At 40.8% G+C, this 19,860-nt stretch overlaps 1 protein-coding gene across 45 annotated transcripts in view; it reads left to right on the top strand.

Annotated features, from left to right (window-relative positions):
* RIMS2 (regulating synaptic membrane exocytosis 2) overlaps positions 1-19,860 on the top strand; it is a 679,145-nt gene that overhangs the window by 164,863 nt on the left and 494,422 nt on the right. For all 45 annotated transcript variants that reach the window (XM_060243358.1, XM_060243355.1, XM_060243365.1 and 42 more), the window contains one exon: positions 16,614-16,888. In XM_060243358.1, coding sequence (XP_060099341.1) covers positions 16,614-16,888 — 275 coding nt within the window. The remainder of the gene's footprint in view (positions 1-16,613; positions 16,889-19,860) is intronic.

The following is a 19,860-nucleotide window of genomic DNA, read 5'->3' as shown; positions in this document are numbered from 1 at the left end:
GCATATCAGATTTGACCGTAGGAGCAAACACTTCATCATAGCTCTGCCTCTCAACTTGGGAAAAACCCCTTGCTACTAGCCTGGCTTTTCTCTGCATCCCACCATCCGGTAAGGATTTCAGTTTGAATAACCAGCGGCAACTGATAACATTTTTGTCAGCAGATAAATCAGTCAGAGTAAACACCCAATTTGCAGAAAGAGAGTCATGTTTGGCTTGCATGGCAATCTGCCAAGCTTGCCTCTCTGATTCAGGCAAGGTTAACACCTCCTGATAACGTTTCGGCTCTCTTACATACGCATGGTTCAAAGTAGTGGTATCAAACCCAAATTGATTGGTGGTATACCCTTTGTACTTCTTGTAGAAACTCTTGGCACCTGTTGCTCCCTCTGTTCACACTCAGAGGATTGTTGCCTAGGAGAGACTATCTCCTTTTTTTATACTTTTGGCTTCCTCTTATATGGGGAGCACGACCTGCGAAGGCAACTTGTTAGCATGCACTCTATGCCAATTCTGGTCTTCACGAAAATTGGCAGACCTGTTAAAGCTTAGCATTTGATGTTCGTTTGCAAGCCTGTATGCTTTCATTCCTGTTTGATAACCGAGGAAGAGAGAGCTTTTTGGAGAGAGCTCCCCCTTTTCGCCTCTGGTTTACAGGCCTTGGTGCCAAAAATTCTTAAATGTCTCAAACTGGGGTTTTTATTGTACAACACCTTGTAGGGAATGTTATCTATGGACCTAGACCAAATCCTGTTGCTTATGTAGCATGCAGCCTTTAATGCTTCAGCCCAGTAAGTAATAGATAAACCAGCATCAGTAAGCATAGACTGCATCATATCTTGCAAAAAAAACCCTTTTTCTCAGCCACACCATTTTCCTGTGACGTTGACACGTTTGCCACTCTGTGGGTTATACCTTGTGCTTGCAACCATCTGCTAAACTCAGAAGACATAAATTCGCCCCCCATGTCAGTTTGCAAAGCACACAATTCACCCAGTTGTTTCTGTACATTTCAGGCCCAATATTTTATTGTTGTGAACACATCAGACTTCTTTTTGAGCACATATACCCATGAGAATCTGGAAAAATCATCAGTTAAGATTAGTGCAAACCTATTATTAGAGTGGCTTTTGGGGTAAGGTGCTATTACATCTGCATGCACCAAAGCCAACGGTTTTACAGACACATTTTCACTTTTCCTGGCAACTGGGAATGCTTTTGATTTCGTGTGTTTACACACCTCACAATCAAAAACTGCTTTGCACTCATTCACTCCCTCATGCCCCACTATAGCAAGTGTTTTGCTGATAGTGTGAAAACTGGCATGCCCCAGCCTTCGGTGGAGCAGATGAACACAATTATCATGAGGTTTTGTGTTAGTTACCACCTGTGCTCCCACAGATAAATTTTCAATAACATAGACATTGTTTTGCAACCTTCCCACAGCAAACACCCTACAACCTTTTGTTATTTTGCAAGAGGTGCTGGCAAAAGTAACAGTAAAGCCAGCTTTGTCCAAAGCAAGCACGCTTAGCAAATTGTTCTCAAGCGCAGGGACACACAGCACTTCCGTGAATGTGTGTTGAAAGGCTGGGAATGTGACACTTCCCTGACACCGCACCTTAGAGTTCCTGCCGTCAGCTAGACTCACATGCTGCAGCATTGAGGACTGTGTGTCATGCAGCAGGCATTCGTCTCGGCAAAAGTTCTGAGATGCTCCTGAATCTAAAATCCGCACCCCACATGCAGCAGCCACGTCGGTGACCACCAATGTGGCCTTCTGGCTGTGTGAAGAGTTGTGAGGCGGCTCCCCAGGTCTGCCTCTCTTCCTCCACTCCAGGCACGATCGTTTCAGGTGCATTGTAGATCCACAGCAGAAACATCTGCGTACTTTTAGGGCAACTGGAAACGCCTCTTCATGTTGTTTTGTGCTCTCTGCTCGGCTGGTTTCGCAGCTGGCCTTAGTCACCTCCCCTGATCTGTAACGCTGCCACGTCTCCAAAAAACTTGACTCCATCTGCTGGATTCTTCTTCCAGCAGTCGTCCAGTGATGTAAGTCAAGGATAATCTGTTCGCCTCAGTAGAAAGTGAAGTTATCAGCATGTTAAAATCCACCAACAGGGAACTGAGAATAATAAACACCTTATCCTCATCCGGTATAGTTTTTCCACACTGTTGCAGTTGCTGAAAGCACTCAGCCAAAGTGTTTAGATGAGCTCTCACAGACTCCCCCGGTCTCATTACCGTCCGGTACAGGCTATTAGAGACCTGGCTGTACTCTGCATGTATACTGCCTTCAGACTGTCCCACACTTCCTTAGCCTTACCGGACACGTGCACAAGCTGGTCATCTGCCACGCTCAAAACGATGGTCGTGAGGACTTTTTCATCCTTGACGACGTCTCCAGCAGCTGGTGGGTTCGGGGGAGCCTTGACATACAACCACAGACCTTCATGCTTAAGATAATGTTCCATCCGAAGAACCCACACATTATAATTAATAGAGGTGAGCTTCTCCACCAGCAGAGCAGTCGGTGCTTGGGCCATGCTGTCGTCTGCATCCGGCAGCTGGTCCCCAGAATTGCTTCCGTCCTCCGAGCTGTTATCAGAAGCCTGGCTGAGCACGTTTACCACCTTGGCTCTAGAAGCAGCAGCTGCGGACATCCACTCAGCCACAGGTCACCACAGCAGTCCAGCCTCGTTCAGAACCTTCAGAGCACGACACAGCGGAAGCATGCTGGGCCCATAACCCTGTTGTTGTATGTGCGGGTATGCCCTGGACTAGTGGGGCTTAATAATCGAAAGCAACTGTGGCAGTCTGACTTGCGCTATTTATTTACAAGTTTACAATTATGCTGGTATACACTGACAAAGTGCTTCGCCAGACAACACGATTGAGAGCAGAGATGAACAGTACAATCTATTCACAGTTATATACATTGCAGCAATACAGAAGCACCAATCAGCACTCAGTTCTGAGTCATCTTGCATAGGCACAGTACTCTGGACAGAACCGGTATGAACCAGATAAGGGAAGCTATCATGAACTGTCACAGATCACTGGCATCTGACTCCAGCCTGATGGCTTACCAAGCAGCAAGCATATGGTGACAGAGAAATGAGGAGAATGATGTCAGCTGCTTTGGTTCCCCCCCCCACACACATTGTGAAAAAAGACTGTCCTTTTCCTTAGAGGCTGCAGGGTTGCCAAGGGGTGGGGGGGGGAGTCAATGCCTTCACTTGGGTGGGTGGGAAGACAGCAAGGCTGGGTGAGCACTCGCCCATAGGCCTTTAGTGATACCTTTCCAGGTTGGTAGGAAATTCCTGAGGGAGAGGCCTTTCCTCCTGGGGAACCATTGTTGCCAACCTCCAGAAGGCTTGTGCATCTGGTTAAATGAATCAATTTGGACTGGCTTCAGCTCTTAATATAAATATATGCACTTAAGTGTCATTGAGTGGATGAGAATACTTAGGATAGAAGATGTTGCAGAAGAGCATTAACATTGGGTTATTACAAGAGGCTGGTAATCCTGGGAGAAATATAGGAAGGATTACTCCTGAGGAAGTCCACTGACGAAATGAACATATATCCGGGTGCTCATAGGACCTTTCTTGTAATATTGGAATGTGAGAATGGACCTCTGTGATAATATTGTTATGTGAAATTGTTATTTTTAGTGAAATACAAAAAGATACTTAAAAGGTTTTTAAATGGTTTTATTAAACATTGTTAGCAAGTACGTCACAGTATTTGTTTCTTTCATGGCCTGTCTTATCAACTGTTTCCCTTTTTGTTGATTATATTAACCTCCAGGTGAGGGCTGGAGATCACTCAGAATTACAACTGCTATCCAGTTCTTGCTGTGGAAGCTGACTGGGTGATTTTTGGACCAGTCACACACTTCCAACCCTTCTCACAGGGTTGTTGTTCAGATCACATGAGGGGGAGAGGAGAATGATGTATGCTTTGGTTTCTCTCCCCCCCCCCCCACAAGCTGTGAAGGAAGACTGTCATTTTTCTATGTAGAGGCTGCGGAGAGGGGGAAGGCAATGGAAACTTGAAGTCAGAGGAGGCAGATAAAGGGAAGGCGATAGGATTGCCAACTCCAGGTTAGGAAATTCCTGGAGATTTTAGAGGATAGGACTTCAGCCAGGTACAATGCCATTTCCCCCTGGGGAACCACTGGAGATCACTCAGATTTACAATTGCTCTCTAGATGGCAGAGATCAGTTCCCCTTGAGAGGTGTGTGTGTGTGTGGGGTGAATGCCTTCACTTGGATGGGTGGGAAGACAGGAAGGGTAGCGGGCACTTGCCCAAAGCCTCTTTCTAGAGCCTGTTGTGTTTTTCTTCACAACAGGCCTTACTCCTAGTATATATATAAAACCATACTTTGCTTGTGTAGATTTTATCATACCTGAAAGTTATAGAAGTTATAGAAGTGTACATTTGTTGTTGGGTTTTTCTAAGGATGGTGAGGGACTTAGGTTTCTGATTGTTGTATTTTACTGAAAGTGGCCTTACTCCTTGTCTTGCTGTTATGCTGTTTGATATTTGAACTCCTTGAACTGCTTCAGATAGTGTTGAGTCTTCTACACACTTACCTTTGGGGCTCCACAAATAATTTAGAAAGTTGTCTTTGCTGTTTTGGTGCTGAGATAATACGGTCATGTTCAATAAATGTAGTTTAGACGCACAGAGTTATTGGGGTCTAATAATTCAGTGGTTAAAAAAACACCTCTTTCTCATCCTCAGCTACCCAAATTTTAAGGCAGGGAATAGATTTGTGGTTTGACTTACGTTTGTGATGGAAGAGGGTGTGTGTACCCTACATGGTTTTTAATGTGCTCTCCCTCTTGCAAGTGGTGTCTATTGTGGGAACTAGCAAATATTGCTTGCCAAAATATTTCACTTTCAACAAAAATTTCAGGAAATAAAAAAGAGATTGTGCCAGCAGCTCAAGGCTACTTTTATTCTTGTCTGATGCTCATTCTGAGATTCTTTCAAAGTTATGGTTATGGTTCTGTCTCTATTTTATGTTTGTATGTTTTGTTTGTTCATAAACTAATTTTTTAAAAAAAATCAAATCAAAATGTAGGCTTGCTCACAATCACAACTTTGGTTTCTTTGGTATTTTGGTATTAAGAGAGGGGCTGAATAGAGTCTGCCCTCCTGACTGCTGGCTTTCTCTCCCATCCAAATACTTGCTAGAGTTGGCCTTACTCAGCTTCTAAAATCTGACAAGATCAGGCTTGCCATGTCAGGGAGCAATTTCAAGTTTTGTGCTTTTCATTTCCCCTACAATGTTTCTTTTTTTGAAAATTGGTCATCAGTGTTGGGGGGCGGGGACAGAAGTTAGCCTTGCCTAGGGTGCCAGACAGTCTAAGTCTATGGGAAGGATGGTGGCTCAGTGGTAGAGCATCTGCTTGGGAAGCAGAAGGTCCCAGGTTCAATCCCTGGCATCTCCAAAAAAGGGTCCAGGCAAATAGGTGTGAAAAACCTCAGCTTAAGACCCTGGAGAGCTGCTGCCAGTCTGAGAAGACAATACTGACTTTGATGGACCAAAGGTCTGATTCAGTATAAGGCAGCTTCTTATGTCAAGGCTTGCCGTGGCCCAGTTTTCACATGAAACCAGGCCTCAGATTCAGTGGGAGCTCACAGGAGCACAACTCCTGAACCTTTCTGAGGGTTCCCCCTCCTCCTTCCCACCTTGCTCATTGAATAGTAGGTGCAGCTGCATAATGATCCCTGGATGAGCTCCACCACCTGTTTTTCTACAAAATGACCCCTGCATGAAACTATGTGTATGAGTGGCTCTTGATATGCAACTACTTGATATTGTTCCACTTTGCAAGTTGTTTGTGTGAAATAGTGCCTTTGAAAAAGGGTACCAAGTACTGTGCCGCAATGGCATTGTCTGCATCCTCTGGGCACTCAGGCTGGAAAGAGTTATTGACAGGCGAAAGTTACCCTGAGGGTTCAGCATATAAAAGCAGTGATCTTAGGAAATTCATCTGTCTCCTATATGAAGGAGGAAGGCTGAAAGGCAGACTAACTGTGTTTCTTGAACCAAGAATGAATGCCATGTCAGCAATTGGCTCCAAGTAAGACCCACTTTTACCTTAAGATCATGCAACCCAGAGACCTAGGGAGACAATAAAGTAGGGACTTGCCCCTCTGTATAGGGCTGCCAACTTTTAAAGTGATCCCTTTGCTATCAGTTTGCTATGCAAGCAATTATCATGTGATGTAGTTAAGTGCCATGCAATAAAAAGCATGAATTGCTATGGACATCACACTTACCGTATTTTTCGGACCATAAGATGCACTTCCCCCCCCCCAAAAAAAAGTGGGGGGGAAAGTGTGTGTGTCTTATGGTCCGAAGATACGTACCTTCCGGGGTGGGGCGATCTGCTGCCTCTTCCTCCGATCCGGCGCTTCCCCCGCACCTGCCTGCCTAACTCCATCTTCTTCAGGCAAGCGCTGGGATCGCTCCACGTGGCCCCACTGCAAACCCAGCGCTTTGCGAGCGCCAGCTGTGGAGAGGGCAGCATGCTTCCTCCTTGCCTGTGTGCCTGGCTTCAGCTGTGATGTTTAAAGCAAGCGCTGGGATCGGAGGGTGGAGGGAGCGATCCCAGCGCTTGCTTTAAACATCACAGCTGAAGCTAGGCACACAGGCAAGGAGGAAACACGCTGCCCGCTCCGCAGCCGGCGGTTGCGAAGTGCTGGGTTTGTGGTGGGGCCACGTGGAGCGATCCCAGCACTGACTTGCCTGAAGAAGATGAAGCCAGGCAGGCAGGCGCGGGGGAAGCGCCGGATTGGAGACAGAGGCAGCGGATCGCCCCCCAGGAGGAAGGTGCATCCTATCCTCCGGAGCGCCTTATGGTGCGAAAAATACGGTATATGCAAGCAACAAGGCATTTTCCCCCTGCCCACTTCAGTAGCCTTACTCACCTGAAGACTGAGAATCAATTTGAGTATTTCAGTCATTTTTCACAAACTTAAGTGAGTTTTAACATTTATAGTTACATGTAGTATTTCTTGTAGACTCATGACAGTGACATGAGGCTGGCAGATGAGTCTGTATGAAGTTAAAGAAAACTTTAAAAGAACATTTTCTATCAGGCATGTGTTGCAACCACTTCCAAAATGTTTCTAGTGTTCTGGGTCTTCACCAGGTTTTCAGTGGGATGGGCTATCCCATCCATTTATTTAGCGGCATTAATATTTTAACCCCCCTTTCTAGTAATCAATATGTAGTTGTAATGGCCAATGGCTTTACACAATAAATTTTACTACTACTACTCAATAATATGAATTATCTTTTTCACTCCTGTAAGATACTGAGTTGTTGTTTTCAGAATTTTGCCTGCAAGATCTCTTTGCAGGCTAGACACAGCCAATTTTAGAACCATATATAATTGTCAGAATAGTCTTAGACTACAGTACACATGGTCGGATCACAATATTTAGCAATGATGTTCTTTGAATTAATTGCAGTGTTAGTGCAGCATCAGGCTTTCCTCTGTTATGCTGCAGAAGCTTGGAAGTGCTTTGAACCAGATTGCAGGATTTTATATCCTCTGGGAAAAATACAGGTTTTATACTCATTTTGGCAACATTTTTGAATACCATCCTAAATTTGTATGCAATGTTTCACATTTCCCTTGAATTAATACTTATTTCTGAGTAGATGGGAATAGGATTGCACTTTGTATAGTTTCTGAGAGCAATACCAGTATGAGGCACTAGGTGGTATGTCAGTCTTTGCTGTGAACAGCCAGCTTTCTTAAAAGATAACATGGCATAAGCTTTCAAAATAGATTGTATTTCATATTTTTAAAGAAACGTTTTCACTTGTTTAAATCAATTTAGAGCATTTTAATAAGTATGCAGTGAAATTCAAAACTGAGTAAATAGCTAAATAGCTGCAATTTTAGGAAACTGAGTGTGAATAATTATATTAATAATTGTTTTTTTAATTTTATGATGATCAGGGCTTTTTTTATGGGGGAACATGGTGGAATGGAGTTCCAGAATTTCTTTGTGTAAATAAAATTCTCAAAAAAATGTTTAAAGTTCATGAGGGGCACCTGTGTGTTTTTCCTTCACTTCCCTTGTGAGAGTTCTGGCACCTCTTTTTCCAGAAAAAAAAGCCCTGAAGGTGGTTAACTATTGTTGTTAGTCTAATTAGCTTTTCTAGTTGTGCTATTACATTAGAGGTAGTATAATTTAATATGAACACAATTCAGAATGAACTGTAAGAATCTTAAAAATGAATGACAGTAGTAGATCATAAGTAATTTTTTAAGGTTCTTTGCTTCATCACTATGTAGCCCTAGCGCACATGAATGTTCTTCTAGTCTTATTTAAAGCAGTCATAGATTTAAAAACTGATGAACTACAGCAAGACTGTTTGTAGAGCATTTTGTTAATTTCACTGTGCTGTTTTGGATAACAGAATCAAAATCAACAAAGCTCCTTCATGGCAGTTTTGCAGCTGGACATAAAATGTATAATCCACTGTCCATCTCTGGTAGACTTCTATTTCTGTCCCATATTTAAAAGGCAATATAGCCTATCTTGACAAATGACTTATCATATCTCCCCCAGAACAAAATTCTCTTCTTCAGGTTCCCCTCTTCCATATGCCTTCCACAAGGATTAAGGTAGTGCTTTTGTCATTGTTGATAGATTTATTAGAAGTTTATGATGAAGAAAAAAGTGGTTGAAGCATACATCACAAGCTTATGTGGGGAAGGTGTTGGCCACAGTATGTAAGAAAAACATAAATGCTTTACAAAGAAACATAAAGAAGGTTTTGTTGGCCTATGAAAGTGTTTGTCAATATATAACCTGGTGGAACTGAAGAATCATGTAGCTGTGCATGATACTGTCACATGGTTGATGCAATAGACCATGCAATGAGAGCCAACATGGTGAGGTAGAATGTTGGGCTAGGTTCTGGAAGGTACAGGTTCAAATCTCAACTGTGCCAGGGAAACTGGCCAGGTGGCTTTGGGCCAGTCACACACTCTTAGCCTAATCTACTTCACAAGGTTGTTGTGAAGATAAAATGGAGCAGGGGAGAACAATATAAACCACTTTGGCTCCCCACTGAATAGAAAAGTGGGGATATAAATGGAGTTATTAAAAACACATTCTAATATATGCTTTTCTAATAATGTGCAGTACTTATCCCCCAAAGGCTCTTTTAGTTACACATCTGTCATAAAAAATTACTGAGTTATTTGCTGTTTTCATCATTGTTATGCTTTTAATATCAATATGTTTTTAATATCAATATACAGCATTGACAATTTTTCTTGTCTTGATTATTATTTATTTTTTACTTTTACTTTTTAAAATTTCTGCTTTTAATCCAGGTTTAAAAGGTTTTTGTTATAATTATTAAGAATTCAGTTTGGAGTGATTAGTAGCATATATTTATCTTATTTTTTTGTGAGCTGCCTCAGGGGCTTTTGGGCTGAAGGCAAGATAGAAATATTTTAAATAAATACTAATATGAAGCTAATAGGTTTTAAAACATTATTATTTATCATAGGATAATCTGCTTAACTAATTCAGTTTCTAATTTGCTTTGGCATTCAAAAGATGTCTCAAACTGTGGGTTCCAGATTTGTATCTCTTCAAGAGAGCTTAGGACTGGCCATTTGGTGGCCCATAGTTCATATCCAGCTCCTGTCCTAGATTTCTTATTCAGCAAACATCTTGCATGGATATTTATTTCTCTTGATTTATACCCCACCTCTCCCGTAAATGGCTTGGAGTGGCTATGAATAATATGAACCTGTGTAGGGGAATATAAACCTGTGTAGAACAGGATGGATTGCTACCTTGACGTGGCGAGAGGGCTTGTGTGGTTCAGTGAGGCTGTGGGCTATGCCATGCAGGGCCACCCAAGATGGACAGGCCACAGCTGAGATCCCAGACAAAATGTGATCCATTGGAGAAGGAAATGGCAACACACTCCAGTATCCTTGCTAAGAAAACCCCATGAACAGTAACAAAAGACTAAAAGATATGGCACCGGAAGATGAGCCCCTCAGGTCAGAAGGTGCCCAGTATTCTGCTGGGGAAGTGTGGAGGGCAGATACAAGTAACCTCTGAAAAAATGAAGCGGCTGGGCCAAAGCCGAAAGGATGCTCAGCTGTGGATGTGTCTGATGGTGAAAGAACAGTTTGATGCTGCAAATGTAAGCTGGATGTGGTCAAACAAGAGATGGCAAGACTGAACATTGACATCTTGGGAATCAGTGAACTAAAATGGATGGGAATGGGTGAATTTAACTCAGAGGATCACTACATCTATTATTGTGGCCAAGAGTCCCATAGAAGAAATGGTGTGGCCTTTATAGTTAACAAGAGAGTGTGGAAAGCAGTAATGGGATACAATCTCAAAAATGACAGAATGATCTCAGTCCGTATCCAAGGAAAACCATTCAATATCACAGTAATCCGATGCAGAAGAGGCTGAAGTGGACCAGTTCTATGAAGATCTACAACACCTTCTAGAATTATCACCAAAAAAAGATGTCCTCCGCATCATAGGGGACTGGAATGCCAAAGTAGGAAGTCAAAAGGTAACTGGAACAACTGACAAATTTGGCCTTGGAGAACAAAATGAAGCCGGGCAAAGGCTAATAGAGTTTTGTCAAGAGAACAACTGGTCATAGCAAACACCCTCTTCCAACAACCTAAAAGGTGACTCGACATATGGACATCACATGATGGGCAACACAGAAATCAGATTGATTATATACTCTGCAGTCAAAGATGGAGAAGCTCCTTACAGTCAGCAAAAACAAGATCTGGGGTTGACTGCGGCTCATATCATGAGCTACTCATTGCAAAATTCAGGCTTAAACTGAAGAAAAATGAGGAAACCATTAGGCCATTCAGGTTTGACCTTGATCACATCCCTTATGAATACACAGTGGGGGTGAAGAATAGTTTTAAGGAACTAGAGTTGATAGACAGAGTGCCTGAGGAACTATGGGTGGAGGTTCATGACATTGTACAGAAGGCAGCAATCAGCACCAGGCCAAAGAAAAAGAAAGGCAAGAAAGCAAAGTGGTTGTCTGATGAGGATTTAGCTGAGGAAAGAAAGAAAGAAAGCAAAAGGCAAATGTGAAAAGGAATGATTCACCCAACTGAATGCAGATTTCAAGAGAACAGCAAGGAGAGAAAAGGAGGCCTTCCTGAAAGAACAATGCAAAGCAACAGAGGAAAAAATAGAATGGGAAAGACAAGCGATCTCTTCAAGAAAATTGGAGAAATCATGGGAACGTTTCATGCAAAGATGATCATGATAATGGACAAAAACGGTAGGGACCTAACAAGCAGAAGAGATCAGGAAGAGGTGGCAAGAATACACAGAGGAATTAAACAAGAAGGATCTCAACGTCCTTGACAACCATGACGGTGAAATCGCTGACCTCGAGCCAGACATTCTGGATGTGAAGTCAAATGGGCCTTAGAAAGCATTACTAACAACAAAGCAAGCAGAGATGACAGTATCCCAGTTGAGCTATTCAAAGTCCTAAAAGATGATGCTGTTAAAGTGATGCACACATTATGTCAACAAATTTGGAAAACACAACAGTGGCCACAGGATTGGAAAAGGTCAGTTTATATTCCAATCCCAAAAAATGGGTAATGCCAAGGAATGTTCAAACTATCGCACAATTGCACTCATTTCATATGCCAGCAAGGTCATGTTAAAGAACCTACAAGCTAGGCTTCAGCAGTATGCAGATCAGGAAATACCAGAAGTTCAAGCTGGGTTTCGGAGAGGTAGAGGAACTAGAGATCAAATTGCCAAAATTCGCTGGATTACGGAGAAAGCACAAGAGTATCAGAAAAAACGTCTATTTCTGTTTCATTGACTACGCTAAAGCCTTTGATTTTATGGATCACAACAAACTATGGCAAGTCCTTAAAGAGATGGGAGTACCAGATCACCTCACATGTCTCCTGAGAAACCTGTATAAGGGTCAAGGAGCAACTGTCAGAACGGGATATGGAGCAACAGATTGGTTTAGAATAGGAAAAGGAGTTTAACAAGGATGTATATTGTCACCCTGCTTATTTAATTTATATGCAGAGTACATCATGCGGAATGCTGGCACAAGCCGGAAATAAGATTGCTGGGAAAAACATCAACAACCTCAGATATGCAGACACCACTCTAATGACAGAAAGTAAGGAGGACCTAAAGAATATCTTGTTGAGGGTGAAAGAGGAGAGCACAAAAGTAGGCTTGAAACTCAACATCAATAAAACTAAGGTCATGGCATCTGGTCCCACCACACCTTGGCAAATAGAAGCGGAAGACATGGAAATAGTGACATTCACATTTCTGGGATCCAAGATCACTGCAGATGGTGACTGTAGCTATGAAATTAAAAGACATTTGCTCCTTGGGAGGACAGCTATGGCGAACCTGGGCAGTATAATAAAAAGTAGAGACATCACCCTGCCAACAAAAGTCCGTATAGTCAAAGCAATGGTATTCCCAGTAGTAATGTGTGACTGTGAAAGTTGGACCATAAGGAAGGCCAAGTGCAGAAGAATAGATGCTTTTGAGATATGGTGCTGGAGAAGAATCTTGAGAGTCCCTTGGACTGCAAGAAGATCCAATCAGTCAGTCCTAAGGGAAATCAACCCAGACTGTTCCCTGGAAGGTCAGATGCTGAAGCTCAAATACTTTGGCTACCAAATAAGAAGGGAGCACTCACTGGAGAAGAGCCTGATGCTGGGAAAGACAGAAGGCAAAAGAAGAAGGGGATGGCAAAAGATGAGATGGCTGGACAGCGTTACTGATGTAGCTAAGATGAATTTGAGCAGACTTCAGAGGATGGTAGGAGGACCTGGCGTGACTTTGTCCATGGGGTCGCAAAAAGTCGGACTCAACTGTCCGAGTGAACAACAACAAAAGTACAGGATGTTTGCTAGATTAGAAGCAACATGTCATCTGGTATTTTCAAGCACCTTAAGGCATCACTTCTACTCTAGCAAGCACTTTGCAAGAAATGAGAAGATGCCAAGAGTGCTGTGGAATGTCTGCTCATTGTGATCTGGAAGTTGGATTGGATTTTGGCAGGGAGCTATTGGTGGCTGGAGAAGGGTGAGCTTCTAAAACATTGGACTTCTGCTCTTTATACCGCTAAACAAAGACTTATACTGCTAAACAGAGACTTCAGTATTATTATGAGAGCATCTTCTGATTTAAAGCTGCAGAAATTATTTAGCCTTGGGGATAGCGTTGCCAAGTCCCCAGCTTCTCGCAGCAGGGGACTCTCTCTCAAGCATGGAGAATGCACGTGACGAGATGATGTCACCCGGAAGTGACGTAATCAAAATGGCGGTGCCCATGTGGGGCCACTCTAGGCGTTTTCAGGAAAACTCTACGGTTTCCCCCCGGATGATCTAGCCATTTGGGAGGTAAAAACTCTGTGGTACCTATGCACCATAGAGTTTTTACCTCCTAAATAGCTAGTGCATCTAGGAAAACCATAGAGTTTTCCCGGAAATGCCTAGAGTGACCCCACATGGACTCTGCCATTTTTTATGACGTCACTTTCGGGTGACATCATCATGCCAGCGACATTGGGGGAGGTTCCCCACACCGGCCTAATGTGGGCCGATGGGTTGGGAACCTCCCGGGTGGGAGAACCCCTGCCTGGACCTGGGGCTTGGCAGCCCTACTTGGAGACTGGAGTAAGAACATTGGTGACAGGTTGAGAGATCCGCTTGCTGGCTGGGGTGGTTGCAGCCCTTAGAGTTAGAGAAGTTGATCAGCCCTGATGTAAACAATAGCAATGTTACTTTGGGTATGCAGAGGTAAACTGAATATATGGGCTTTTTTTGAGCAGAAATCCAGGAATGCAGTTCCGGCTGGCTTGGTGTCAGGGAGTGTGGCCAACGAGTTTCTGCTGGACTTTTTCTACAAAAAAAGCCCTGTGTGAAACAATGGTGACATCAGGGGTGTGGTCTAATATGCAAATGAGTTCAAGCTGGGCTTCTTCTACAAAAAAAGTCCTGGTAATCATATAGTGACTTGTGAATAATTTGACAAAGGGAGGTAACTAAGACTTTTAGGAAGGATTAACAATAAAATACTCTTGATGTTAAGAACCTCGAGTCAATAAAACTGAATTTTTTTCAGCTATTATTGAGTGTACAAACGTGGTTGCCCGATCTTTTGTTATACAAATATTACACGTATTACTAAAGTCTGCCCTGGATAATTACCCTGTCACTCAACAGAGAGCTACAAACAATACCAGTTTTTTCCAGGTGTGCATATGCTGAACATGGTTCCAAACACTTAATTTTCATTCACACTTCAACATTTTTAAGTGTACACTTAAAAATCTTAGGCATAAACAGAAAAATATATGTTAAACTTATTATATAACTATGCCTTTAGTCTTATTGCTAGAATTTCTGATAATGTTAATCAAAAAAGTAAGAAGCGCTGCAGAAGTTAGAACTTTGTTGGAGTGATACGCAGGATCCTTTTGCACATTATTTTTTTAAATATAGAGTGTAGTGAAACTGTGTAAAGCATTATGTAGAAAGTCCTTTATATGATCCTGCATTTGAATGTTAGACAGATGTCATCCTGCCTCCTGTTTTAGAACCCCTCTAAAAATACTGTTGAACAGCTACAAGTTTTCAGTGTTGCTGTAGCAGCTGATGTAAAGATCTTTACTAGCAGTCAGGTTAGGAACTGTGAAAAATACATGTACTTGTTATATATATGTTACATGACATGATCTGATTAGAGGCTAAGATTTAAATATTAGATAAAGAGCATTTATCCTTTTTATTTCTGGTATTTTAATCCCAAAGTTTTACAGAGATAAATACATTCATCCCTTAGGCATTTAGAAAATATGTGTTGTTTTTACTACTTACACTGAGAAAAATCTGGCATCCATTATCCCTGCTGTCCATTATAAATTAATCATTGACATAAGGAGTCTTTCTACAAATACTAAACAAAGCAGTTATCAGTTAATTACTTAAAAATCTCTGGAGGAGAACAATGCAGGCAATTATAATGGAATCTCTAACCTGCTCTTTCAGGGCAAGATGATTGAGAGAGTGGTGGCAGAGCAATTCCAGGTCTTCTTGGATGATGCGTATGCCCTCCTTGACCTTTTTCAGTCTGGATTCAGGCCTAGTTAGAGCACAGAGACAGCACTGGTGGATTATCTTTGTCTGAATGAAGAAAGGGCTATGCTTTGTTGTTGTTGAATTTATTAGCAGCCTTTGATACAGTGGACCATGCCATTCTGTTGAGACTCTGGAGATAGACTTAGGTGTCAAGGGATATATTTTGGAATGGTCAAATCTATAAGAATTGCTTAAACCATTCCAATGTGGTAAGATGGAGATAATGCTGTTAAGTAAGGCTGAAGTCTTAAGGGTATTGAGCTTCCCACATTTGATGGGGTTCAGCTGATTTGTTTAAGAATTTAGGAATTGAGCTAGATCTACCAGGCTAGGCTGTTTTAATGTGCTGCCTTTGAAGACATCTCAGAAAATTAACTTGGTACAGCGTGCCACAGCTCAATTACAGTTAGGAGCTGGCCAAAGAGAGCATATTACCCCAATTTCGCAGTCACTACTTTGCTTAATGATTTGTTTTCTAGTTCAATTCAAAGTGCTAGTTAGCACTCATGAATTCTTTATGGCTTGGGAACCACATAGGTGCAGGACTGCCTCTCTAATATGTTCTGTGATGACTTATCTGAGCAAGGCCTTTTCAAACTGCAAATAGGTGAAATCAGTGGTCGTCTGCATCAAAATATATCTGTAGTGGCCCCCACATGGTTCAGTGTCCTGCCTGATGAGGTCAGGAGAGCCTCCACACATTCTATAGCATTTGCAAAAATAGAACTTTTTAGGAAGACATTTCTGTGGAGCACTGTTGAAGTTTTAATATCTAGTGAAAGTTTGTAAATAGTTTTATTGTATATATTGACTTTATTTTTTGTAATTTGCCTTGAGTAGTCTGTGAAAAAAGCAGACTATAAATTAAACAAGATAATAATAAAACATGGATTTAAAGTTAAATAAAACATCATAAGACTTTCAAATCAAATTACATTATTTTTACATTATGCATGTTTAGGCTTACATGTACACTTTGCTATAAAAGTATCACCTAGCCCCACTGGTGGACCTCCTGATGGCACCTGGGGTTTTTTGCCACTGTGTGACACAGAGGCTGTGATCACACACACTATTTAATGCACTTTCAATCCACTTTCAAGGCACTTTCCAGCTGGAATTTACTGTGTGAACTGGCAAAATACAGTTGGAAAGTGGATTGAAAGTGCATTATTTAATGTGTGTGAGCGCAGCCAGGTTGGACTGGATGGACCATTGGCCTGATCCAACATGACTTCTCTTATGTTCCATTTTCTGTTTGTTTAAGAATTGTTACTGCTCAAGGCAGACTATTAGCAGGTTTCATAGGATTGTTTCTGAAAATTGAACAACATATTTCATAACATTTTTGGCATGTAAATTATTTTTGTTGTCTGCTGTAATGAGTATTTCTTTTACATTTTATACATAGGTAATGTGGGTATGTAACTTGTGCCGAAAACAACAAGAAATCCTCACAAAATCTGGAGCTTGGTTTTATAACAGTGGAACAAATACACCCCAGAAACCTGATCAGGAAGGTTTTAGAGTGCTGCGGAACGAAGAAGCACCTAAGGAGAAAATAGCAAAGATACAAGAGCAGTCTTTATCAGCATTGGACCGAGGCAGATCTCAAGGGCTCACAAGGCAAGAATCCATCAACGGCTCAGGAGGGAAGCATCAGGCACCAGGTGACACGGCAGACAGGTAAGTAGTTGGCTCATTTCTCTGCTTAGAAAACAGTTGTCACCTCTCTTAAATTGGATAATCTTTGCATCTCTTTTAGCTTTGCAAATCTTTTTAGTTTTTTAATCTGTTTCTTTAGTGCCTTTTAACTAGTAAGTCAGGTCCCTAAAGTATCTTGCATCTTGACCTAAGGCAAGGTCCACAAGTCAGTATTGTCTTTCTGATTCTTTTTAAAGAAAAGTGGCAGAGAGAGAACTAAAAAAAGAGAAGAATGATGGTTAGATGTAAAGGGAACACACAATCACAAAGTTACTTTATTATGTAGCCACATCAATCAAATAGCACCCAACATTATAATGCTCTGAAATTCTGTTCTTCATATAATGCAGACAGTTTGTCCTAACAGTGAAATTTGGCACAAACTACCTTATTGGTGCTGTAGTCTGGTAGAAAAAGAATCTGGACAAATAGCTGGATAAAACAGTTTAATTGGCTCCCATTTCAGTAATTTTGTTATAATTTGTTGTTGTAAGGGAAACAAGAACCCTGGTATTTTGTTGTTGTTGTTCATGGGTTGTCAGAATGTTGATCAATCCATGCAAGATTGTGTACACAGAATCTACATTGTCGGTAATGTACTATTGCCAACTTATATGAAATATTGCTTACAGTCAGAGAACTCTGCATTAGAGATAGCACCATTTTCAGCCAGTGCTTCCTTGTATGTGCTGGTAAAACATTTGCTATTTTTAGAGGGCTGCAAGAGAGAGAGCAGGTACTTCAAAATAAATTCCTGAGATGCAGCCTGTTCCTTTATCCTAGCTGTGATTAGGGCAAGAAACACACTGGGAGTCATGAATTTGTTATTCTTTGCTGAAGGTTGATAAAAAGTTTGCCTCCATTCTATGAGTCTGTCTGAAAAGGGCAAACTCAGAATATTTTCCAATCCATGTGAGCTCTTACAAAAATACTCTATGTAATGAGGATATTGCCAGGATAAAATTGCTATAAAACGAACAAGCTACAGAATTGTACATTGAGAACTGAATTGTGTGGGGTGTGGCATCTCCTGCTGTTTCTGAAGTTGCTTCCTAGTTAAATTGCAAACCCTGAATTTTTATCCTAATCATATGCAGGGCAGAAAAGGAGTGAAGAGGTATGAAAAATAATGTAAGTTTGTGATTATCTCCTGTAAGACTGAGGTGCATGGACACATATTTTTAAACTCTGTTTGGTGGAGATTTCCAGCACAAAGTTAGTGTCAAAAATACTGCTTTGTGTTTTGAAATAAACCACATACTGGAACAACTTCTTGTGATGTGACTCAGTCTATTACTTTGATTGTTAGTGACTTCAGATAGTAAGTCTCAGTACTTTATTTGAGCAGGATTGCAGGTCTAGCTGGCTTGGTGTTGGGGGTGTGGCCTAATATGCAAATGATTCCTGCTGAGCCTTTTCTACAAAAAGCCTTGTGTGGAAAAAGCCTTTTCTACAAAAGCCTTTTCTACAAAAAGCCTTGGTGATGTCAGGGGCTGTGGCCTAAAATGCAAATGAGTTCCTGGTAAGTCTTCTGAAACTTTATTAATGTACTTGAGATTAAAATTCACTCTACACATACTCAGCTGATCAGTTTCTCATATTATTTCATACCCAGTTGGAAGGGGTAATGAGGGAGTGTTTGTTTAATTTAAAAATCCATATCCGAACTTTTCATTCACTCTAGTTTCAGCCATTATTTCTGCCAGGATTCTGTTAGATAAATACACTATATTCAGAAATACATTAAATATGTGATATGTTAAGCAAAGCCTGTAAACAGAGAATAAGTATAGATTTGTAGGTGAAGTATCCCAGGTACAGCCCTGCTTCTGTTTTCCTCCTCTTTGTTTCTGCACAATTGTTTTTCTGGGGGTACTAACCATATGAGATAAATTACTGTAATAGCACCAAAAATGAATAAAGAACAATGCAATCAAAATCTCACTGTAATTAACTGTAGAATCAAATCAAAATACCTATACAAAATAATAATAATAATAATAATAATAATAATAATAATAATAATAATAATAATAATAATAATAATAATAATAATAGATTTTATTTATATCCCGCCCTCCCCGCCTAGGCGGCTCAGGGCGGCTAACAACATTCCATACATTAACATAAATAGGTAAAAATTCATTTACTAAATCATAACACATCCAGATATAATTCAACAGAATTTCCCAAACATCAAAATAAATAAGTCATGAAAGTTCTACCATAAAACATCATAGAGCAAAAGTTAAGAACACCAAGGTCCTTGTTCAAATTCACAAGTCAAGAACTTCAAGTTCAAATGGTTCAAAAATGTTCACACAAGAAATCTCAGGTACAAGGTCTCGTTCTGGTCACGTTCATCAGTGAACTCACTTGGACAAAGTAGAAATTATTGGCAAGCAGCATTAAGTAGAGTCCTGTGTAACCAATCCACAAGATTATTTATTTTCAGGTACAATTTACTTCTTTTCAGGCACCACCATAAGATACAACTGAAGGTTATGTCAGAAATATATTAGATTCAGAGGAAATTGTTCATTTGAATATTTTAGTTACATACAATTAAAATTAATTATTAATTTTCACTAAGATGACAGATATCAAAATGCCACTGATGACTGTTCTGTACTTACTCTACAATGGTCTTATTCTGGAATTGATATACCACACATAAAAATATTATTATTGAAAAATATTGGTATATGAATTTGGTAATCATGAAGGATGTATTTTTAAGAACTATATGTTTATTAATTTTTAAAGTGAAATTGCATAAACAGAACAAATATACAAATACAACTATACAAAAATAAGGAAAGGGTGTACACAATCTAGTAGACAGTATGTATTATTTATTTTATTTAAAGCAAGGAGACCAAGTTCTATGAGGAAAGGGGTCTTTTTTATCCAGAATTTATTGAGTCAAATGGGTGAGGCTACCAGGACACTCT

The sequence above is a fragment of the Heteronotia binoei genome, chromosome 7 (assembly GCF_032191835.1).
Source record: "Heteronotia binoei isolate CCM8104 ecotype False Entrance Well chromosome 7, APGP_CSIRO_Hbin_v1, whole genome shotgun sequence".
NCBI lineage: Eukaryota > Metazoa > Chordata > Lepidosauria > Squamata > Gekkonidae > Heteronotia > Heteronotia binoei.
The sequence above is the reverse complement of the archived record's forward strand: the minus strand, read 5'-3'. Positions and strand labels throughout refer to the sequence as shown.